Source organism: Pseudogymnoascus destructans (assembly GCF_001641265.1).
Source record: "Pseudogymnoascus destructans isolate 20631-21 unplaced genomic scaffold scaffold_1, whole genome shotgun sequence".
Classification (NCBI taxonomy): domain Eukaryota; kingdom Fungi; phylum Ascomycota; class Leotiomycetes; order Thelebolales; family Thelebolaceae; genus Pseudogymnoascus; species Pseudogymnoascus destructans.
The window spans coordinates 125384-147781 of record NW_020167520.1 but is presented as its reverse complement, the minus strand read 5'-3'; the positions used below and the strand labels follow the sequence as shown (position 1 = coordinate 147781).

General features: G+C 55.3%; 10 protein-coding genes across 10 annotated transcripts; 6 read left to right on the top strand and 4 right to left on the bottom strand.

Moving 5' to 3' along the window:
* The first annotated feature begins 535 nt into the window (after positions 1 to 535).
* On the top strand, positions 536 to 2689 carry VC83_00051 (uncharacterized protein). The gene is made up of 2 exons (XM_024463748.1): positions 536 to 1355; positions 1410 to 2689. The coding sequence occupies exons 1-2, from the start codon at positions 972 to 974 to the stop codon at positions 2244 to 2246; spliced, it is 1221 nt and encodes a 406-aa protein (XP_024328204.1). The 5' UTR covers positions 536 to 971; the 3' UTR covers positions 2247 to 2689.
* On the bottom strand, positions 2690 to 6365 carry VC83_00050 (uncharacterized protein). The gene is made up of 4 exons (XM_024463747.1): positions 5277 to 6365; positions 5091 to 5201; positions 3664 to 5035; positions 2690 to 3587 (listed from the first exon to the last, which is right to left on the bottom strand). The coding sequence occupies exons 1-4, from the start codon at positions 5871 to 5873 to the stop codon at positions 3388 to 3390; spliced, it is 2280 nt and encodes a 759-aa protein (XP_024328203.1). The 5' UTR covers positions 5874 to 6365; the 3' UTR covers positions 2690 to 3387.
* Positions 6366 to 7412: 1047 nt separating this feature from the next.
* GLK1_1 (glucokinase) lies at positions 7413 to 10757 on the top strand. The gene is made up of 4 exons (XM_024463746.1): positions 7413 to 8324; positions 8394 to 8664; positions 8718 to 8797; positions 8850 to 10757. Exons 1-4 carry the CDS (start codon positions 7593 to 7595, stop codon positions 10161 to 10163), a joined length of 2397 nt encoding a protein of 798 aa, XP_024328552.1. The 5' UTR covers positions 7413 to 7592; the 3' UTR covers positions 10164 to 10757.
* Positions 10758 to 10775: 18 nt separating this feature from the next.
* On the bottom strand, positions 10776 to 12103 carry VC83_00048 (uncharacterized protein). Its single transcript, XM_024463745.1, has one exon. It carries the CDS (start codon positions 11935 to 11937, stop codon positions 10789 to 10791), a length of 1149 nt encoding a protein of 382 aa, XP_024328553.1. The 5' UTR covers positions 11938 to 12103; the 3' UTR covers positions 10776 to 10788.
* Positions 12104 to 12260: 157 nt separating this feature from the next.
* Positions 12261 to 13536, top strand: VC83_00047 (uncharacterized protein). The gene is made up of 3 exons (XM_024463744.1): positions 12261 to 12328; positions 12395 to 12546; positions 12603 to 13536. Exons 2-3 carry the CDS (start codon positions 12460 to 12462, stop codon positions 13488 to 13490), a joined length of 975 nt encoding a protein of 324 aa, XP_024328556.1. The 5' UTR covers positions 12261 to 12328; positions 12395 to 12459; the 3' UTR covers positions 13491 to 13536.
* A 446-nt stretch (positions 13537 to 13982) lies between these two features.
* Positions 13983 to 14800, bottom strand: CYP1 (heme binding; the record flags this gene model as incomplete). Its single annotated transcript, XM_024463743.1, has 3 exons — positions 14525 to 14800; positions 14418 to 14459; positions 13983 to 14351 (listed from the first exon to the last, which is right to left on the bottom strand). Exons 1-3 carry the CDS (start codon positions 14555 to 14557, stop codon positions 13983 to 13985), a joined length of 444 nt encoding a protein of 147 aa, XP_024328557.1. The 5' UTR covers positions 14558 to 14800.
* Positions 14801 to 16651, top strand: VC83_00045 (uncharacterized protein). The gene has a single exon (XM_024463742.1). The coding sequence runs from the start codon at positions 14860 to 14862 to the stop codon at positions 16462 to 16464; it is 1605 nt and encodes a 534-aa protein (XP_024328554.1). The 5' UTR covers positions 14801 to 14859; the 3' UTR covers positions 16465 to 16651.
* On the bottom strand, positions 16652 to 17569 carry SOH1 (suppressor of hpr1). Its single transcript, XM_024463741.1, has 3 exons — positions 17452 to 17569; positions 17386 to 17399; positions 16652 to 17263 (listed from the first exon to the last, which is right to left on the bottom strand). The coding sequence occupies exons 1-3, from the start codon at positions 17536 to 17538 to the stop codon at positions 16954 to 16956; spliced, it is 411 nt and encodes a 136-aa protein (XP_024328555.1). The 5' UTR covers positions 17539 to 17569; the 3' UTR covers positions 16652 to 16953.
* On the top strand, positions 17570 to 20499 carry VC83_00043 (uncharacterized protein). The gene is made up of 4 exons (XM_024463740.1): positions 17570 to 17977; positions 18147 to 18379; positions 18484 to 18934; positions 18984 to 20499. The coding sequence occupies exons 1-4, from the start codon at positions 17950 to 17952 to the stop codon at positions 19784 to 19786; spliced, it is 1515 nt and encodes a 504-aa protein (XP_024328560.1). The 5' UTR covers positions 17570 to 17949; the 3' UTR covers positions 19787 to 20499.
* On the top strand, positions 20500 to 22242 carry VC83_00042 (uncharacterized protein). The gene has a single exon (XM_024463739.1). The coding sequence runs from the start codon at positions 20783 to 20785 to the stop codon at positions 21611 to 21613; it is 831 nt and encodes a 276-aa protein (XP_024328561.1). The 5' UTR covers positions 20500 to 20782; the 3' UTR covers positions 21614 to 22242.
* The last annotated feature ends 156 nt before the right edge of the window (positions 22243 to 22398 follow it).

The following is a 22398-nucleotide window of genomic DNA, read 5'->3' as shown; positions in this document are numbered from 1 at the left end:
ACAGCAGGCATTTGGTGCGTCATACTGAAGTCAAGGCTTATCACTGGCTTATCACTGACTTATCACTGGCGTTTCTTATCAGGTGTCAGGTGTCAAGGGAGGGGCAAGGCTGACGAGGCTACCAGTTTTACTTACTCACTTATAGAAAGATCTCGTTATCAGACTTTGATGCGACGCTGAATGTAAATGTTTCTTGAGTTTATGGAGTTTTTGCTGAATAAATCAATATTTGATAGTTTCCCCCCCCTCGCATCCACCAAGTGGTACCCTTCTCAGACATCCGACACTCCTAGTTTCAAGTGATTAAACCTCCCATCCATCGTTGGCCTCATCCCTTACCTCCGCTCATATCCGCACATGACATATCCCCAATAAGCTTCGACTATGTCTACTATCATCTGAAGAGATCTTCCATCCCAAGTCCACAGAATCACAGCCAATGTCTCATATCCATCTCTCCCGCCACATCTCGCCACATCTCACCACATCTCATTGCCGTCCTTGCCTTCCCGCCACCCCGCCACCCCCCCTAACACCACCCAAACCAAGTTTATCCCTGAAACATCTACACCCTATTGTTTCCCAGCCTCGTCCCGTTGACCCCACGACCCTGCATATACGTCACCATCGCATCGACCACCTTGTGCCATGCCAATGGAAGGCGATGATGTCGGGCGGTCGTGGAGCAGGATTGTGGCCTCCACTCATGACGGCGTCGATCTTATATAGATAGATTTGTCTGTCTACTCCCTTACATACTTCATGTTTGCTGTTATTGTCCTCGCTGGTTTTGACAGATACTGTGGCTTCCATGGATTTGTTATAAGGGTGTAGCTAACGCCTACGTTATATTATCACTGTCACCCGCGCGTTCGCTGTTCCGCTACAGCTCTATAATATTTGTCCTGGGACGGACGTCACCAATTGAACGGCCACAGCTTTCTAGGACCCCCTAGAAGCATACTGGCCTAATGAGCGCCCACGGGCAGCCATCTTCGTCCCAGAAGAATCACTCGATTCCAGCTTCCCGTCGCGCTCTCTCCTCCTTCCTATTACTCGCCGCCGCCACAGGCCTCGAAGCTGGAGGGCATAACGCTACCGCAGATGCTGGTATCCCCATCAAAATCACCAATTCATGTCCCGCCACTATCTGGCCTGCCCTTGCGACTCAAGAAGGCCGTGGCCCGTTGACCCACGGCTTCGAGCTCGCGCCTAAGGCGTCAAAAGAGCTATCGGTGTCTCAAGACTGGCAGGGCCGCGTGTGGGCGCGAACGAATTGCAGTTTCAATGCTGATGGGGGCAGAAATGCATGCGACACGGGCGACTGCGCCGGCGTGTTAGACTGTGTTGTTACCGTATATCCCCCTCCCTCCCTCTCAAAATAAAATCCGAATCTAACACCACACCAGGGCAACCCCCCCGCAACCCTCTTCGAAATCGCCCTCCAATCCGGCGCAAACAAAACCAACTCCTTCTACGACATCTCCCTGGTAGACGGCTACAACCTCCCCCTCTCCCTCCCCCTCCCCATCCCACCAAACCTCACAAACCCCTCCTGCATCGCCACACCACCCTACTCCGCCTCCCCTTCCACGAACGCAAACGCAACATACCCGACACCACGCATCCCCGCCCAGGATCTCACACGCTGGTGTCCATTCCCTCTCCTCCTCCAACCTCCAGCCAAGCCAGGGGACGGCGCATTCCCCCTCCCAGACGACCACATTTCCCGCCCCCCCTTCTCCCCCTGTCTCTCCCCCTGCGCCGCCACCGGCTCCGAAAGCGACTGCTGCACCGCCTCCCACTCCACAGCCTCCACCTGTTCGCCCGGACTGGACTCCCACAACGCCAAGAGAGTCTGTCCAGATGCGTATAGCTTCGCTTACGATGACGGGGAATCGACGTTTAGTATACCTAGCGGTGGGGGGTGGGAAGTCACGTTTTGTCCGGGGGGGGGAGCTCGAATATCTTGGATGTGTTTGGGGAGGAGCTGGGGGTGGTGGCGGGAGGGGAGGTCACAGATGAGGTGTGGAGGGTGGCGAGGGAGGGGAAGGTGGGGGGGGTTGAGGGGGTTGCGGCTGCGGTTGGGGGGAGGGGAGGGAGGGAGGGGAGTTTGGGGGCGTTGGTTGTGGTTGTTTGTGTTTGGGTGTTGTTTTGGTGAGGGGGTGGTTGTTGGGCTGTGTCTGTTGTGGTGGCTGTGGGACGCGCCCAGAACGAAGCAGACACAGCCGCGCAGTCTGTTGTGATGGCTGTGGCAATGGATGAGTGGCTGGGTTGGGTTGGATTGTATTTTTGGCGCTCTACTGGGGAAAGGGGGGACGGCGCCGTATATACCCATTTTTTAGAATCTGCCCACCGAGGCCCGTCAATACAAAATTTATGACTATTCACATGTGCTCGTGCGCCACGAAGGCAGGAGTTCGAACAAGCTACACACCCATCACAAACAGCTCATGGGGGCGCACAAGACTCAGCCCGAGAGGGTAGGCGCGATGTCACCGCCGACTATTCTCCCCTCGCCCACCTCTCACCACCGCCTCCTTCCTACTTCTCTTCCCGCCGCCTCCGTCCCTGCCATTACCCCCTCCGCCAACATCCCACCGACATGTCGCCCCCCGGGTAGCACTACCCCCACGACCAGGTAACCGCCGCCCCGACCACCACGGCCCTACACCAGCAGCTATAGAATGAGAATACACGTTGAGACCCAACTAATCACAGAGCTGTAAACGGCGTGACGTTTAAATATGACATATCCCGTAGTTTCGCCGTCTGTGGGGATCATGATCACCTCGCGCTCCTCGTTCTTATGCGTACTACACACCACTCAAAACTCCATTATACACATTCACCACATACTTTGACACACTCGTTCATATATACGTTATGTTTAAAGACAACCTTTCCATTTAACTGTCATATTTTTTAAGAGAAATCGTAAAAACGCCCAGCCGATGTATCTCCAATCTCCAAACCCCCTTCTCCTTCGCTCAAACCAAACCAAGCCAAACCGCCCCCTTATCCCCAAGCCCATCAAAAATAAAAGCAAAAAAGCCAGATAGAAAAAATCCCCGCTTCTCGCTCGCTCGTTGGGCAAATGTAAAATTTCTCTAACTACCTCTTTCATCCACATCTCCGTCTCCATCTGTCCAGCTCATTGCTTCGATCCCAACTGGAACGTATGGTCGTGAATCCGCAATCCTCTTTTCCATTTATACCCCCCTCAGAATCAAAATCAATAGATTGACTCCCTATTTTTCTCAACTACCTCCCCGAGCTGGTATTTCTTCCCATCTTCCCCTTTTCCACCCCCGCTTCACCACGACACAACCACAACCAAACCACAACCACAACCACAACCACCACAGCACTGAAGCACTCAACCACTTAACGGAACCTCGACGTACACCTCCCCATCACCTCACCCTGACAAACCAGCTCAGCATTGAATTCCGAGCCATCGAGCGTGAGGTAGATGTCAAAGTACACGCGGTAGAAGGTTCCCTGGGGGGTATCCATGCGCTCAAAGTCCTTCTCCAGGTTCTTGCGCGAGAGGTCGGATGTGAGTGTTACGACTTCCTTGACTCCTATTCGCTTGTTAGTCATGTCCTTGCATATTTGCTTCTCGGGGTGAGGTGGGGTGGTGGGGAAAGAATAACATACTGGGATCCTTCGTATACTCCGGACAAATCTCATCATCACAGGCATACAAAATATCCTCATACATCAGCGTCGCCCCCGGCGCCACCTGCCTAAAGAACGACACCTTCACCGGCTCCCCAATCTTTACCCTCTGCCCCTTCTGCACAAAGATCTGCCTTGTGAACTTACACCTATCCTTCCCATCCAAACTGGGCACCCTATACGCCTCCGGATGGTGCCCCTCCTTAAACGGCTGCAGCGTAGCCATGAGGTAGTGACGGCGCGCTACACGGGATGTGACGACGCGCTCCGAGATACCGGCTGTGACGGCACCCTTGACGATGGCGGCGACGGAGTCCATGGGTCTGACGACCTTAGCCTGGAACTGCGGGGGGACGTGGAGTTTGATCTGCTGGAACAGGTATTCGCTGGCTCCAAACCCTCCCACCACAAGGACATTCTGCAGAGTGCGATTCTGCGCCTGGATCGCAATAATCTGGTTCCTCACCAACTCCAAGATGCGGTTAACAACCGGCTCGAAACACTGCAAGATCTCCTCGTTGGTAAAAGTCATGTACCCCTCCTCAATCCCCGCATCGGGGAACTCAGCCTCGATCCCAACATCAACAGCCCACTTCTGGTTATTATTCCTGAAATCCGCCTTGATGCGATTCTCAAAGTCCATGATGCACTTTGCGTACACGCGCCCGGCGGTGCGGGATCCCTCGGGGAGTTTCATCTTGCGGATCTTGGTGCGAAGGATGTTGCTGAAGTTACGGTTGAGGGCCGTGGAGCCGCAGCTGTCGCCGGAGCCGGCGGTGCACTCGGCGACTGTGAAGGGGGACTCCTCTTCGACTTCGTAGGCGATCAGATCGACGGTTCCACCACCACAGTCGACGATCAGGATCGCGTCGTGCACCTTGAGGTTTAGTAGTCCGGCTTTGGCGCAGAACATCGCGGCGGCTTCGGGCTCGGTGATCAGGGTGAGGCGGTTATCGTTCTCATCGCGCAGGAACCCGGCCTGGATGGCGGCGGCGCGCGTGGCGGCCTTTCCGGCGTCGTTCCAGATGGCGGGGACGGTGAGGAAGTACTTGATGTTTCGCTCCTCGCGGTTGAAGACCTCGCCGAGGGACTTCTGCAGCTGGTTGCGCATGGCCTGGCGCAGCTTGAAGAGGTAGTCGGCGGCGACGTCGATCTCGGACTTCCCGGGGGGAAGCGGGGGGAGGTTGATCGGGTCGATGTAGGTGTTTCCGGAGAGCATCAGTTGCAGCTTGAACCACTCGACCTTTTGGACGCCGGGCTTGGGGTAGCCGGTTGGCGCCAACGCGTCGGCGATGTCGGGGCCCCAGCCGACGACCTTTTGGTACTGGTCATAGTAGAGGACGGTGGGGATCTGTAGATGTTAGTTGATATTCCCGCGACCTGTTGGATCATCCCGCTCTGGTCACCTTCTGCTTCGTGTATATACCCGCACCAGGCCACTCCGTAATAATATCCTCCTTCGGCTCGGCATTATCATTCGAGATGAAGGCAAAAGCCACGCCGGAGAAAGTAGTACCCTTGAAGTCTTATTAGCTTCTGCCGTGCTCGTCTCGGGAAGGCCCGTCCCGGGGTGTCAAAGATGGAGAACTCACAAAATCAATACCAACAATCAGCTGCGATTTGCTTCTCCCCGCACCTTCCACCTCCACTGCGTTATTCCTCGTATACGGCGCAGGCACCATACCACCCTGCGGGGCATAAGGCTGCTGTCCACCATACCCCGGCGGACCGCCAGGGAGCTGCGACGGAGCCCCCATATGCTGCTGTTGCTGCTGGGGATAACCCCCTGGAGCGGTATTGATAGGTGGCAGACCACCAAGGACCTGCGACGGCGGCGTGCACGGGTTCCCTGGGACCATGTTCGGGCTTCCTGCTCTGCCCTGCGCGACGCCAGGCGGATAACCCGTGTAGCTCGGTGGGCGAGGACCGGCGCCTGGGTGCTGGTTCATGACGAGGCTGCTCGAGGAGCTTGATTGGGAGAGGGGGCCGGGGCGGACGGGCTGGCCGGCGAGTTGGGGGTTATGTGGCAGTTGCTGTTGGGGTGGGAGGGGCTGCTGCTGCTGTTGCGGCGGTTGTCGTTGCTGCTGGAGCGGCGACGGCTGGGTTGGTGGTGGGATGCCTGGACCTGCGGGCGATTTGCGCTTTGATCCGAAGCCGAATCCTTTGAAGCGCGAGCTGGTAGAACTCATTAAGAAGGAAAGGGCGCGAGGAGGGAGGAGAAGGAGGTTGGGGGGGGGGGGAGAGGAGAGGATGTAGAGGAACAAAAGAAGAGCGAGTGTGGGTAGTGGTAGGAGTGTTCAAAGGCGGGAGTCGGGCGGGAGGGGGAGAAGAGGTCAGCTTTGTGTCAGATGTTGACAGCCGCAGGACCAATTCAGGGTGGTGGGTTTAGGGTGGGATAGGTGTGGGTATGAGTGGAGGAGGGGGATGGGGTTGTTGTTGTTGAATTGAAAGGTTGAAGAGGGGGATGGGGGTTGTCGTTGAAAAGTTGAAGAGGGATGGGGGTTGTCGTTGGAGGGGGGGGGGATGGATAATGGGAATTACTGTTATTGAAGGAGAAGGAGTGCGGCTGTGGGCTGAGCTGGACTTGGGCTGGGATGAGATGATGGGATTCGAGGATTCGAGGATGAGGATGAGGATGAAGATGAGGATGAGGATGGGCTGTGGTAGTGGGTGGTTGTTGTTGGTGGAGGGAGAAGGATTTGGGGAGTGGGATGTGATGGGTAGAGGTACAGTTCGACTAAGAATACATTATAGATACATATTGGGGGTTCTGTATTTGTGTGTGTATGCAAGTACCTCTAACAGAAATGTACATACGTAGGCGGGATATCTGGGATACCATAGAAAGGGGATGGCAGGGGATGGCAGGGTGCGAACAGGGGGAAGAGGGCGTGGTTAGTGGATGGGTAGTGGATGGGTAGTGGATGGGTAGTGGATGGTAGTGGATGGTAGGGGATGGTAGGGGATGGTAGGGGATGGTAGGGGATGGTAGGGGATGGTAGGGGATGGTAGGGGATGGTAGGGGATGGTAGTGGATGGTAGTGGATGGTAGGGGATGGTAGTGGATGGTTAGTGGATGGTTAGTGGGTAGTGGATGGTTAGTGGATGGTGGATGGTTAGTGGATGGTTAGTGGATGGTTAGTGGTTAGTGGATGGTTAGTGAATGGTTAGTGGATGGCTAGTGGATGGTTAGTGGATGGTGGATGGTTAGTGGATGGTTAGTGGATGGTTAGTGGTTAGTGGATGGTTAGTGAATGGTTAGTGGATGGTGGATGGTTAGTGGATGGTTAGTGGAATGGTTAGTGGATGGTTAGTGAATGGGTAGTGGATGGCTGGTGGATGGTTAGTGTATGGTTAGTGGATGGTTAGTGGGTGGTTAGTGGATGGTTAGTGGGTGGTTAGTGGATGGTTAGTGGATGGTTAGTGGGAGTGGCAGATGGTTAGTGGGAGTGGCAGTGAGTGGATGGCTAGTGGGAGTGGCAGACCAGATTAGTGCGTGGTACGAGCGCTGAGTAGTGGTGGTACTGGCAGATTGGTGGTAGTGGGGGTGGTGGGTGAAGTCACTTGATTAGAAATGGGAGTCACTTCTATTAGGAGGCACTGCACCGTCCTGCATCCGGTGAGGATATGAGGTTAGCCACAGCCACCGCCACAGCCACCGCCACAGCCACGAAATATACATAACGGCCTCGCATCTAAAGCAAATAGACATATATATATATTGTCATCGTCTCCAATTCCAATCAATTCCAATGCCTCCACTTGTCTCCTATTGGAGCGAGTCCTCTTGGCGCTTATAGCCCTCCTCACCGGTCGGACTGTGGCGTCTTGGTGGTTGGGTCGTTGACCTGTCTATCTTCCCTTCTTCCTACCCGAACTGTACAGATCTCCATACTATCAAATGCTTCATGTCAATCTGGCCAGTACTACTCTGTCTCTACCCCCAACTTTCCTCCCATTACACGCCTGTAGCGCCTGTAGCGCCTGTAGCGCCTGTAGCGCCTGCAATCTTACCTCCGGCTCGAATCATTCCCCCCCCCCTCTCCTCTCTCTCCATCTCTATAATTTACACAGCTTCACATACAATTACATCAATCTTGACTCTGCTCTACTATCCTCTTACTCTCCAATCAATCCCTCGTCGTCGCTGTCGTGTGTCTCTTGCTGAAACCCCGTACTACTCGAGTACCCTACTTGCTACTTACTTTATGTCCCAATCCGCCATTCTCGGTCCTACTTTCCTGCCCAACCCGCCAAAAACCAGGCCAAAACCACCCCAAACCAACCAAAACCACCCAAAACCACCCAAAAACCCCCCACAACCCACTAAACATGAGGTCCCCGCCGCGTCCGACCAAGCTACGACCTACGACCTACAAACTACAGTTTCTTTTTCCTCTGTACCCTACGCCGACTTCCGCTGGCTGTACCGCCGAACCGTACAGTCACATACCAGCTCCGTACTGGAAGTACTCTCTCCCCTCACCTCGTCATCGACCCCGCCAAGTGTGGCTTCAACCCCTCCACAATCAATCACTTCTCACAAAAATATAGGTCTCTTCTCGGCCCTATATTGCTCCCCTTCAAATCCAATCGGCCTTGTTCGTCTCATCTCCGTCGCCGGCATCGTCCTAGCCCTAGTAAGATACTAAATGCACATAATCGCTCATGTCATCACCCCAGAACGCTGACTGAGCCATCACCTATAGTTCATCCAGTTCTTCTTCACCGGCCCCTCGAGCTTCCTCCAAACCCCAATAAGCTCGCCGTCTTCTACATTCCGCCCTCCCTCCACGAATCCTGCACCCGCGCAAGCTGTCTGCGAGTGCCCGCACCCCTTCCTCCTCCCAACAACACACATCTCGCAAGTGGGCAGCATGTCTTCTCCTCTTCAGGAAGCCGCGCAGCGCGTGGCCAAGGAGTTCGACTACACCGATGATGAGGTGCTCAAGGCGGGGAAACATTTCATTACCCAGATGCGTATGTAACCCACGTCACACGATGCCAGGGAGCCGGGAATAACGAATTTACAGAGGAGGGCCTGCTGAAGGATGGAACCTCGATGAGCCAGATCCCCACATACGTTACCGGCGTTCCCAACGGCACAGAGAAGGTGAGAACTACTTAAACCCCAACTGGCGCGAACACAGCTAACACACACCCAGGGCGTCTACCTCGCCGTCGACCTCGGCGGAACCAACTTCCGCGTCTGCTCCATCCACCTGCACGGCGACACGACCTTCACCCTCACGCAATCCAAAGTCGCGATCCCGAAAGAACTAATGATCGCCAAGACCGCAAAGGAGCTGTTTGATTTCCTCGCCAAGCAAATCGGGCTCTTCCTCAAAGAGCACCACGAGGAGCACTTCGAATCGCACCTCCGCCGCCGCAATACCGCCGCCTCCTCCCCCGCCGGCTACAGAGACGAAAACATCTTCAAGCTCGGCTTCACCTTCTCCTTCCCCGTCCACCAGATCGGCATTAACCGCGGCACCCTGATTCGCTGGACTAAGGGCTTTGATATCGCCGATGCGGTGGGGAAGGATGTCTGCCAACTCCTCCAGGACGCGATTGACGCCCTCCACCTCCCCGTCCGCGTCTCCGCCCTCGTCAACGACACGGTCGGAACGCTGATGTCGCGCTCGTACACATCCCCCGGCAAAACCCCCACCGTCCTCGGCGCCATCTTCGGAACGGGCACGAACGGCGCGTATGTCGAGAAACTGGCGAATATCAAGAAGGGCCTTGAGGGCGCGTACGACAAGTCCACGGGGCAAATGGTGGTTAACACCGAATGGGGCTCCTTCGATAACGAACTCACCGTCCTCCCCACCACCGTTTACGACAGGGATCTCGACACCGCCTCAGTCAACCCGGGGATCCAAATGTTCGAGAAGCGCGTCTCGGGAATGTTCCTTGGTGAACTCCTCCGTCTCGCTATCCTGGCTCTGCACAAGGATAACCTGATCTTCACCGATGCCGCGGCAATCGAGAGTACGTCGCCGTTGAAGACGCACAGTGGGGTGGATAGCAGCATTCTCTCTGTTGCGGCAGCGGATGAGAGTGACGACCTTGCGGCGCTGAGGAAGGAGATTGCAGTGCAACTCGCTGTTAAGCAGGCGAATGTTGAGGATGCGAAGGCGATTAAGACCATCGCTTACGCCATCGGACGCCGTGCTGCACGTCTCTCTGCCGTGGCTGTGGGTGCTATCGTCGTGCAGAGTGGGCGTCTCGACACTTCCTCTGGTGCGGCTGGCGCAGAGGTCTGGGAAGATGACATTGTAGATGTAGGCGTCGACGGCTCGCTCGTCGAGTTCTACCCCGCTTTCGAAGAGCATATGCGCGCTGCCCTGCGGAAGGTGGACGGCATGGGGAAGAGCGGGGAGAGGAGGGTGAGGATTGGGATTGCGAAGGATGGGAGTGGGGTTGGGGCGGCGTTGATTGCGCTTGTGGCTGAGGGGGTGAAGGAGACGGTTTAAGCGGTGGTTTAGTTGGTGGCTGGCGAGGGAGATGGGGAGTGGGGAGGGGGGAAAGAGGAGGGTGGGTTGATGGTTGATCTACTAACTGTGATGATGGTTAATCTACTAACTGTGATGATGGTTGATCTACTAACTGTGATGATAGTCGATGACAGAGGGGGTGAGGATCGAAGTCCTATGAGGCGTTCTTTCTCTGCACCCCGTTGGGGTGTTTTAGGATTGCTAGGTTGGGTATGGTGGGGTGGGGGAAATATATATATGCATTTTATCTAGCATTATCGGAATTTAAAAGGGTTATTTTATGTATGTGTTTTATCTGTCTATTCTTAGCCGATGTATGGGGTAGAGGGGAGGTTGGCGGCGAAGAACTCACGACTACGCAGACAAGAAGAACAACAAATATTTTATTCTCTTTTACGGCAATATTCTTCCCCACACCTCGCAGTTGGGGGTACCCCTCTCCATATGCACACTCAAACTACATCTCCCATCTACTCTCTATCAAATACATTCACCCCCCCATCATGCAGTAGTACATACAGCACATCCCATATATATCTCCCGTCCCCACTCCCCTCTTCCCTTCCCTTCTCCCCTTCCTTCTCTTCCTCCCCCTTCCCCCATCCTACGACCCAAAAGCAGCAGCAGGATAAACCCTCTTCTTCTTCCCCCCCACCACCGAACTACTCCTCGACGACACAGCCGACGAAGGGGGTCCACTGCCATCTACCCCGCTCCCGTTCCCTCCACCCTGCCTGGGAGGGACGGGTAGAAGGATGTCAGTGGGGAGGTCGTTCCATTCCATCCCCGGCCCCATCGTTTGGTATGAGTTCCCCGTCTTTGGCGGGGGCCGTCTATTTTCCTTGTTCCCATTCCCCTGCGGCGGCGGCGGCGGTGCTCTATTTCCCAAAACCACTCCCCCATTTGTCGCAGCCGAAGCCCCAGCGCCGCTAGATCCATACTCCAAATAATCCCTAGCCCCCAACCTCCTCCGCAGAACCCACGCCGTATCCGGACTTAACCTCCTATAATACCCCCCCACGGCCCCTCCCTCAACCTCAAACCCCCGCGCCTTATACCACTCCAACCCCTCTGTATTCTCCGTCCACACATGCGCATACAAACTCGTTATAGGCGGTGAGAGGGGAGCCGACACGATGGAGGTTATGATGGAGGAGAGGGCTGCGGACGCGAGCCCAAGGTGTCGGTAAGGCGAGAGGAGGGCGAGGGATTGTATATAAATCTGCTGCTCCGACCCCTCCTCCCTCCCCCCTGTCGCTGGTGATGGTTCGAGACGACACACCACACCCCCCACCAATGTCGGGGGAGTTGCTGATGGTGTGGTTTGGGAGGGTGAGGTGGACCAGAGGATAGCGCGGGAGAAAGAGGGGGTGGGGGAGGGGGCGAGGATCCGGGTGTAGAAGGAGTCGGGGTAGGTGATGCAGAGGAGGAGGGCGTTGATGCGTTTCAGGGCTGGGATGTGGGAGGGGAGGATGGGGGAGATGGTGGCTTGGGGGTGGATTGGCTTTGTGGTTGCGGTTGTGGCGGTGGTTGGCGCGGGGGGTTGTTGTGCTGTTGTTGAGGCGGGTGGTGGTGGTGGTGGGGTCGACGTGGCGGATTGGGGGAGGGGGGATGGTGGCGGCGCTGTGACGGATGTGGTGGGGAGGCCCTTGGGGGGGTTGATGGAGGGGGGAAGGGCGTAGGAGGGTGATTTTGGTTTGAAGAATGAGCGGATTGAGGATTGTGTGGGGGGAGGGAGGGTTTTGTTGTCCATGGTGGGCGGTGGGATGTGTCCGCGCTCACCCGCCGCTTGAGGATTTGTTGGCGTGAGGTTCGTGAAAACAGGGGGAGAAGGGGTTGATGGTTGAAAATGGCGAGTCGAGGTAGATATCGTAAAGGACAGGTCTGAGTTGGAAGGAATTTGTCTTTGAGAGAGACGTTGTTTATTCGGAAATGTTCCTTCGGGCCAAACCCAACTACATGTGATAAGCAAGGCGGTGAGCCGTTTCCGGCGCTGATCTCAACTTACTGCCGACCCAAGCTTGGGCCAGGGCTGCGGGTTTCACTTCGCTATCGCCGATGAATTCTTGGACCATTACGGTTTACCAGCTCTGACTTTTGGAGGCTGTGAAACTGGACAACCAACATAACGATTCCTTGCTTTTGTGAGTTTAACTATTTGCATAATTTGTTTGAGGAGGTGGAGGTGCTAATTCTGGGCGGGTTTGCAGATTCAATTTATATAAATTTCTGCAAGGGCTGCCGGAGGGTCACGGCAGAGCACCGAGAACACACCATGGCTTCATATACCAGCGATACCGAAGAACAAGCTCGATTAATTGTCTCTCCAGAGGGCGAGGCGGTAGACAGTCTAGATGCATACGTAAGTCCTCTCGCCCCCCTCAATTCAGAAGTTTAGGCTCACAGGCATCCACACAGACATACCCAATCCTCGACGACGAACTATACAACATAATCCACGACATAGTCCTCAAAGTGCACCGCGACGAACGAATAGCCAAAGCAAACACAGCCGCTATACTAATAGAGCAAGAAGCCGCCCAAGCCTTTCCCGATCAGCCAACCACGCCCTCGAAATCCTCAAAACAAAAGCACTCCCCCCCCAAACGACTTGAGAACGATGCTGCTATATACGAAGACGGGTTGGTCACAATCAAGGGCAATCCGCTAGCCACCGTCCACGAGATCCGCTGCCCCAAATGCGGACTTCCTAAACTACTACACCCGACTGATGGGAATGGTGGCCGCAAGCCGGAGCCGGGCGTGGAATACTGTAAGAGGCATCCGTATATTGATAAGCAGGGCCATGATATCTATGGGCTCCCATTTCCCAAGGACGACAGTACGGCGAATCGCAAGTCGAAGTCGAAGAATCTCTTGGCTAGTAGCGGGAGTCAGCTTGACGGACCGGACTCGTCATTCGACTCCGCGGACCCGTCGCCACCCCCGGCGGTGGCCGAACCTGTTACGTTCCCTACTACGCTGTGTCCGAGGTGTCCGAGGTATATTAATATCAAGGTGTTTGCGAGACATCTGAACCTACATAACAAAGGTGGCGGGCGAGCAAGCGGGCGCGCAGCAATCATGAAGATCAATGGCCAATCCGGTGTGACGCCTCCCACGAGCAGGAGGTCGACTCCAAACATCAAACTGAGTCCGCAGAAGCGCTCACTCGAGGACCTGGAGGGTGTGAACTACAACGACGACGGCGATGAGGATGAAGGCGAGAGTCCGAGGAAGAAGGCGAGGATACCGACGCTGAAGGTTAATCCGAAGAAGAAATTGGGGATTGGGGGGGGGTGGTGAAGAAGTGGAAGTCGGGGAAGATTACGGTGGATGGGAAGACGGTGGATCAGATGCCGGGGTTGGGGACTGGGGGGGGGGAAGAAGGGGAAGGCGGTGCGGAGGGTGGGGTCGGATAGTTCACATACTTTGGAAAGTCCGTGATGGGGAGATGGGGGAATGGGGGTTGGAGGGCTTCGATGTAGTGGCTAATAAAACGTAATTCCCACTGCTGTGTCTGTTCGCTTTGTATTAGTTCTGTGATATCCTTGTATGACACGAGTAATGGCTCTCACTGATATGGCTTGAACTTAACGTATAGTTGTGCCAGCCAAAGCCACCGCTATATGTATATCATCTTATTCTTGAAAGATCTATATCTAACTCCCAATGTCAAATCATTGTCCGAACGCCACCCATTTTTAAAAGCCACCACTACTTCTAAACCCCCCACCAACATCCCAACTCACTCCTCCTCCCCCCCACCCTCCTCAAGCACATACGCCCTCACCACCCTCACCTCCTCCACCGGCCTATCCTCCCCCCCGTCTTCACCAACCCCATCCTCTTGAGGACCCCCAACCCCCTCGTCACCCTCCCAAAAATCGTATGCTTCCCATCCAACCAGGGCGTCGGCGCCAGCGTAATAAAGAACTGGCTCCCGTTCGTATCCTTCCCCGAATTCGCCATGCTGAGGATGCCAGCGCCGGTGTGTTTGAGCTCGGGGGAGATCTCGTCCGCGAACTTCTCGCCGTAGATGGAGGAGCCGCCCCGGCCCGTGCCGGTGGGGTCGCCGGTTTGGATCATGAAGTTGGGGATGATGCGGTGGATGAGCAGGTTGTTGTAGTACCCGCGTTGGGCGAGGGTGGAGAAGTTTTGGCATGTCTGTTATGGGGGGGAGAGGTTGGCTACATGAAGTGGGGAACGGGGGAAGGCGGGGGGCAGGCGTACTTTGGGGGCGTGGTCGGCGTAGAGCTCGACTACGATTGTGCCCTGGAGAGTATGTTAGCTATTGTGACAGGATGGCTGCGAGGTGGGGGGTGGGGGGTGGAGAGTACCATGGTGGTTTCAAGAGCTACGTTGGTAGCCATGATGCCGTTATGTTCTATCGCGGTCTTGATGAAGAGGCAATGCGTCAATTATATATCCGCTCTAATTGCAATTCCGTAACCCGTAACACTGCTGAGATATTCCGTTTTATCGATGCAACTGTCGTTGTTCGCGATCAGGCTGCGCATGAATTTGGTTCCGCCACAAGGCTGACAGAACTTCTAAGCTGCGCCAGTCTCTATGATTCTATGATGCGTCGACAGCCTCGTCCCCTTTGACTCCATCTGTCCTCCAACACCACCACCACCACCTCTACCCCTCGCTGCATCATCACCCGGCCACCATGTCGGCCATCAAGATGACCCCCCAGGCCCTCATCACCGAATGGGCTCACTTCCTCTGGCAGGAGCGCGGCATGGCGCAGATGTACACCCACCTCGTCCTCGCAGCCTTGTTCCCCATATACGCCGGCGCGCACGCCTCACTCCGCCGTCCGCCATCGGCCGCAATATCGGTGAAAAAGAAGAGGAAGACAAAAGAGGAGGATGATGAGGATAGTGAAGACGAGGACCTGGAGGTAGAACAGCATCTTGGTCTGACGCCGTCAGATGCGATCATGTTCCCCATCCTCGCCGGCTTCACGCTGTCGGGACTCTACTTCCTGATTAAGTGGCTCAAGGACCCCGCGCTCCTGAATCAGATTCTGGGGTACTACTTCTCTACCCTCGGGGTATTTGGAGTCGGCAAGCTGGCGACCGATGCGCTGAATGTTAGCACCTCGGTGGTGTTCCCGAATATGTGGTCCGCGAAGGGACAGATATACCACATCAACCAGACCCTCTCCGCGCAACTCATCGAGTCGCCCTCACCGAGCCCAGAGACGAAAATCCACCGCCGCTTTGTTGAAGCAAAGACGAACCCCTTCCCAAGCGTGTTCTCGAGCATACGCTTCCCCGCCAGGACGACCAAGCGAATCTGGGCCACCCGCGCCTTGCTGAACCAGCACTGGGTATTCCGCGGTTACATCCACGGCATCCTCAGCGCCAAGTCGCGCGTCCGTCTCAACGACGCCCTTGGTTTCCTCATTGGGGTCACATGTATAGCGCTCTACAACATGAACGGCAAGCCCTGGTACCTCACCAACCTCATGGGCTTCGGCTTCTGCTACGGATCGCTACAACTCATGTCACCCACCACCTTCTGGACGGGATCCCTCGTCATGGGCGGGCTGTTTATTTACGATATCGTGATGGTGTTCTATACCCCCCTCATGATCACCGTGGCTACCACCCTTGATGCACCGATGATGCTTGTTGTTCCCGGCCCGAGTAGGGGGAGTATGTTGGGGTTGGGCGATATTGTGTTGCCGGGGATTATGATCGGGCTTGCGCTGAGATTCGATTTGTATCTTCATTACCTCCGTAAGGGCCAGGCGTCATCGGATATTGCCTTGCCGTCTTACAAAAAACCAACCGCGTCGCAAACAGGCGACCTCTTCTGGACAGCCCGCCACGCCTCCCTCCGCCCCGCTGCCCTCGCTGACGCGGCGTTCAGGAAGACGTATTTCCACGCTGCGTTGGTAGGTTATGTAGCTGGTATGGCCGTCACCCTCTCGGTGCTTAATATATGGAACCACGCGCAGCCGGCGCTACTGTACCTCGTCCCGGGGGTGCTGATAGCGTTGTGGGGGACGGCGCTGGTGAGGGGGGAGATTGGGGTGATGTGGCGGTTTACGGAGAGTGGGGATGATATTGCGGATGTGAGGGGGGTTAGGGTTGAGGTGAAGAAGGAGGAGGAGGTGAAGGTTGGGGAGGTGAAGGTTGAGAAGGGGGGGAGGAATCATGGAGTTAAGGGGTATGGAGCGAAGGAGGATTTTGTCATGTATTTCACGCTGTCGACGCCGAAGGGTGAGGATGTTCGCGAGCGGGTTGTTGGGAAGAATGATTGAGTATAGGGGGTAATGTAGTTGTGGCGAAATGGGGTGGGGGGTAGATAAATGGGTTGCCTGGGAAGCAAGGGGGTTCAGCGATTGTTCTAGGCATAGATGGCTTGGCTACTTGCATTGTTAGAGGTTAGACTAGCCGTGGGTGTATTTTTATCACGGGATTTGGGCTGGTATCGGTTTTGGGTTGATAGACCATGTATTCTATCCACTTTATGCTGTAATATGTTTGTCTCTTCTGCATTGGTGATAGAGAACCCTCCATAAAACGCCTACCCGCTATATGCTTGTTGATACATGGTCCATCTCCATGGAGCCCTCTACCATCCCCACTTTCCTGTCCGACCTGACGCTCTATGCCTCTTCCCTGGATGCCATATCCCATCCCAATGTTTTGGCGGTATGGAGGTTTCCTCAACCACATCCCCGATCATACGGCCAATTGGTTCATATACCTTGCGAACTTTGCCCAGCCCTCCCAGTCCATAATCTCCATCATGACAACTCATCTCCCTTCGTCCCCCCTCGACTCCCAGCAACAGCGCCCACCCCCTCCACAACCAACTGCCCCACCACATCCGGGCTCAACACATCCCTCCTAAACCGCTCATTCTGCAACAACTCGAGGTTCTTAAGCGTCGGCCCCGGATACGTCAAGTACTTGAGATATGGCGCGGTCGAGAAGTATTGGAGGTAGGCGAGGTAGGCGATGAAGGGGAGGTGGGCGAGGAGGGGGATGCTGGGGGTGTTGGGGGTTTCGGAGGTGGTGAGGGTTGCGAGGTGGAGGAGGTAGTGGGGGTTTGCGCTGGATGAGGGGGTTAGTTGGGGGAGGGAGGGGAGAGGGAGGGGAGAGGGAGGGGGAGGGAGGGGGGAGGGAGGGGGTGGGTGGTGGTTGAGAGGGTATGGAGATGTGTTGTTTAGACGTACAGGCATTGGACGAACTAATGGAGTGTTAGTGGATGGGAACTGGATGGGGGGATGGGGACTGTATACCTCAAGTTCGATCTCGAAGCGTGTGAAGCCGCCATACTTGGACTCGTTGTTGGAGGGCGGTGGTGGAGGGTATGAGGAGTCGGCCATGGTGGTGGTGGGAGGTGATGCTGTGACGTGAAGCCATCCCCATACTAGCCGCCTGCTCCATTCTAACCTTTAACCTCTCGCTAGCGTCTGGCTCTCCGGTCGGCTAAGGTCGTCCCCTTTCAACCTCGCAAACACAAACACAAAACCACCACCTCCACAACCACCACCACCCTCCACCCACTACACAACTCTCCATACTCTACTTCCAACAACTTTCCCCCTCTAGGAATACTCTTCTGGATACCCTCATACATCATCGCAACCCATCACCCCCTATCTCGCATCCGCGAATAGAGACTTGGCTTGCGGGTCAAACCGACATCCCCTCTACTCTTGCGCCTTGCGATTCCAGCTCTATACCATACCAGGACAACCTGCGTTGCATGCCCAAGTCTCCATACAGACTCCAACATGGCTTTCGCGCAATCCGGTGGCGAAGGTATGCTATTCTTAGATTTATTGCCCATGCTTTCTACATATTGCGACCCCGCTGTTTTCTGTTTGGGATAGGACGACCGTCCTATCGGGCGACTTCTCCACCGACCCCCCCTCCCCAGCAGACACTATGGACAAAGAGGCACTCACTAACCATGAGCGCGCTCTTATAGATTCGAAGGCGGCAGGCCTCTCTCTCAACCTTCCCTCCAACAACCCCTTCCGCAACCGCACAACTTCACCAGTCTCATCTGGCCAGCTCCCCCCAATGGAGCCCCCACCAAGACCGCTATCACGGAACCCTTTCCTCGACGATGCAGGAACCGTTAAGGAAAGCCTGTGGAGGCTCCCGTCTCCTTCAGCAAAGCCGGCACCTTCGACAGGAAGTGCCACCGCTGAACTATTCGTACGAATCCCGTTGTTACTACCCCGCTCTTGATTTGAAGCGACACAATCCAGCGTTACATCCGTCCAGGTTGCACATTATTCCCGGCTAACACATCTATCTAGGACGAGTTGACGCTTGATGACAAACCAAGAAGCTCGCGCCCTCAACAGCCCGCCAGATCGTTAACCGATACTTCACGCGCCGAAAACATCCCTCCAAATGGCTCGGTGTCTCACCGTCCGACGCGATCCCAGGACAGGCGTCCTCCAGGCCCTCCAAGGACCGATAAACCACAACCACGCCTACCAACAAACAAGCTGGACATCTTTGCCGACCCAACTGATACGAAACCTAATGAGCGTCGTCCGAGGCGCAATTCGGACTCTTCGTTGATGGGTGGCCCCAGTGGTGGCGGGAAGGCACTTGACCCTGTGGAGGAGAATAAACGCCAAGATCGCCGTAGGCGAGAGCGAAGGCAGCGCGAGCGCGAAGCGTTGAAAGACCCAAAGAAACCCAGCCGCAAACTTGATATTATTGATCAGTTGGATGCAACTAGCATTTATGGGATGGGAGGTAAGCAATCTGCACTTGTCTTTAACTTATACGATTCTAATTTGCACAGTATTCCATCACGATGGCCCATTTGACGCCTGTAATCCCCACCGCAACAGGCAAGGTAGCAGACGTGCACCAATGCAGGCTTTCCCAAAGGACTCCTTGAACAATGCCCTAGTTGGAGGACCACCGATGAATAGGCGGCCAAACCACGCAGCTTTCCTCGGGAACAATGACGAGGAGGCATTCAAGGACTTTTCTACCGGTGGTGGAGCAAGTACCAACTACGAGTCATACGGAGGCCGCGCCAACGGACTTGGAGCACAGCCTAGCGTTCAAAGCTCAACCATGAAGGTTGAACCCGTGCACGGCGACGAATCCCTCGGCTTAGGTACATCAACATTCTTAGAAGGCGCACCAGCTTCCAAGGCAGCTATCCAGAGGACGGCCGCGGAAACCGCCGGTGCCGAATCTGCAGCTGCAAAGGCAGGAGGTGGTCTTGCTAGGAAGAAGTCGCTGGCACAGAAAATCCGTGGCATCAACAACCCGAGGCGAGAGTTCGCACCCGGTCCCGCGAGACGCGGCTCTAGCAACGACTCTCGCCCTAGCCCATCCTCGCCTGGCCAATATGGCAATGCTGGCAGGAAGGAAAGCATCACCTTCAGGGAACCGGAAAACAAGCCGACGAGATCGCCGCCAGGCTGTAGTCCGGGGAGGGAAGGGCCTGGCGCGCGTTTGGAGCGGAGGGTTACTACTGATAGCACGGGTGGCGAGGAGGCTGCGAAGCCGGGGTTGGGGTTCTTGTCGAGGGTTAAGAGTCTGAAGGGGGGGCCGAAGAGGCCGAAGGCTGATAAACCTGTCTTTGATTAGATGGGTGGGCTGTGCTTGATAGGCGGCTCCTTCTTGCTGCGAAGCTGGGGTCCTGAAGAGGCTCATTTGCAGCTCATATCGAGGATGTCAAGGAATAGTGCCTTCTTGTTCAAGTTCGTGGACTGGCTCATACCCGCTTCAAATATAGTAGCATGCTCTGCTCGCCAGTGCTTTGTCGCATTTGAAGACTACTGGGCGTCTGGGAAGCGACGGTTTTCGCCTGGTTTTTTAACTTGGTTTTGTTTTCATTTTTCAATTTCAGATGTCAGAAAGATCCGACCGCCATGAAACTTCGAACACGATGATAGCAGCTTCGAGAACACCGGTCGCCTTACTAGTTTCACTCAAGGATGATACTGGCATGGGAACCACGATTAATCGTGCCAGTGACGACGCCAAGATCGTGCATAAGCGGATGGAGGATGTTTGGGCGGTGTGTGTACATAGCGGTATGATGTATGTCGGGGCGTAAGTGGCATTGAGAGTTATGATGGAAAGTTATCACGGAAGGGAAGGCCCAGGTTTATTATGGTAGTGGAGGAGGAGAATGGAGTAAATGGGAGCAGTTGTAAAACCTCATTGTTAGTTGGGTCGATAGGAAAGACGGCTAGATCAAGATCAACTCGAGAGTCGCTTTTTTAACTATAGACTTAGTTAGGTTAGCTTGTGTCTATTCTTTTTTAAATTGATGGGCTTTTATGGCTTCTATGCTCTTTTGTTCGGAGTGAAGGGGATTGAGGCATGAGAACTAAACCAAGATGTGTCACTTGAACTTGGGTTTAACATGTTACAATCCGTATATCCATCCGGGCATGGGTGAATATTGCGTGTTGATTGACGACGCAGTTGATGGGTTGAGCCGTTGGATCTTGACCCCCAACTATTACTCGAGCAGCTCGGAGCCGAACCATCTACACCATCCGAACGGTGCCTACCAAACCAAGCACCCAAGCCAACTGAGAGAAGCTATTCACATCCAGCTACCTTAGCTGGGATATGGGCGATTCAACCCCCCGCCACTTCCACCCCCCCACCCCAGCATCTACACTCCTCGCCCGTCTCCGCAAAACACAGATAGACCCCTCCACCGGTCTGAAACTTGGAAGATTAAAAACTGGTGTTGAGGATGTCGATGAGTACCTCTTTGGGGGAGGGGTGCAGAGGGGCTGCGTTGTTGGTGTGAGCAGTGGTATCACCAGTCCCAACCGCCGCGAGGCTCCAGGGGGAAGAGGGTACCCAAGTGCTGGAGATGCGGAGGGTGACACAGGCCGTCTCCTCACCATCCATATCCTCGCGAGGTCGTTACTAGAACGCCCACATTCCCACGCATCAGTTATAGATTCCACGGGCTCTTTCCCTCTAGCGCTCTTTGCGGGGGTGGTGAGGTGGTGTGTTGAGAGGGGTGTGGGCGCGGGCTCGGGCTCGGGCGTGGGTGTGAGTTCTGATATTGGAGGGAAAGGGTGGGGGAATGGAGGGGGAGGGAGAGGAGGGTTGGAGGAGAAGGTTAATGCAGTGCTGGAGCGCGTAGGTGTTACGAGGGTTTTTGATATCGAGGGGCTTTGGGAGGTTTTGGGGGAGGTGGGGGGTGCGACTAGAAGGACTGAGGGGGGTGATGCACATGCAGCCTCGATAAAGGAAGATGGGGGACTGCTGCCGAGGGTAGGGGGCTGCATGACGAAAAAGAGGGGGGAGGGGGTGATGCGAGGAGCGCTGGAACGAGGGAGATCATGGATAGCGACGCCGACGACGACGACGACGATGATGACCTGGCCACCCACCACCCTCCAACCCCAGTCCCTCAAAATCCTCAAAAGAAACCCAGCTTAAACACCCCCACCAACCACCACACGACCCCCACCCCCTTCGCTCCCGTCACCCCCCAACAACAGAAATAATCCTCCTCGACAACCTCACAACCCTAATTACCACCCTCTTCTCCCGCACCTCCACGCCCCTCGCGCACCGTCTGCTCTCACAACTCTCCCTCACCCTCAGTACCCTAGCCCGCTCCTCTTCTGTTACCATTTTCCTCCTCAACACTTTGGTTAGGAAATCTGCAAAGACCGCGGGCAATCCGGAACAACAGCGGAAGAAAGAGCAGCAGAAACAGCACTCGGTATTTGCGGGTATGACTGCCACGCCTAGTTTGGGAGTGGTGTTTGATGGGTTCGTGGAGTTGCATCTGGTGTGTTTTGCGTTGCCGAGGGGGAGGGAGGATGCGGAGGGTGTTTATGGCGTGGAGCTCCCCGACGATGAGGATGGGACTGGCGCTGAGGAGAGGGGGGATAACCGGCAAAGGGGGTCTGCGGAGGGGGGCATTAGGTTTGCGAATGTAATCGAGGTGCTCAAAGATGATTGTCCACAGCTTGAGAGGTGGGAGGGGGTGAGTGGTGGGAAGAGGCCGCGGAAGAAGGGGGATAGGGAGAACAGGTGGGCGTCGTTTGGGGTTGTTGGGGGGTGGGGTTGGTGGAAGAGGTGTTTGAGGTGTTGGGGGGGAGGGGAGATAGGTAGGTCTTGGCGAATGGTCGAGTATTTGGGGTATATCGGGGAGTCTTGTTGCAACTAGATGCGCTGGTGTAGGCTACAGCTCGCAAACAAACACTGTAAAGGAA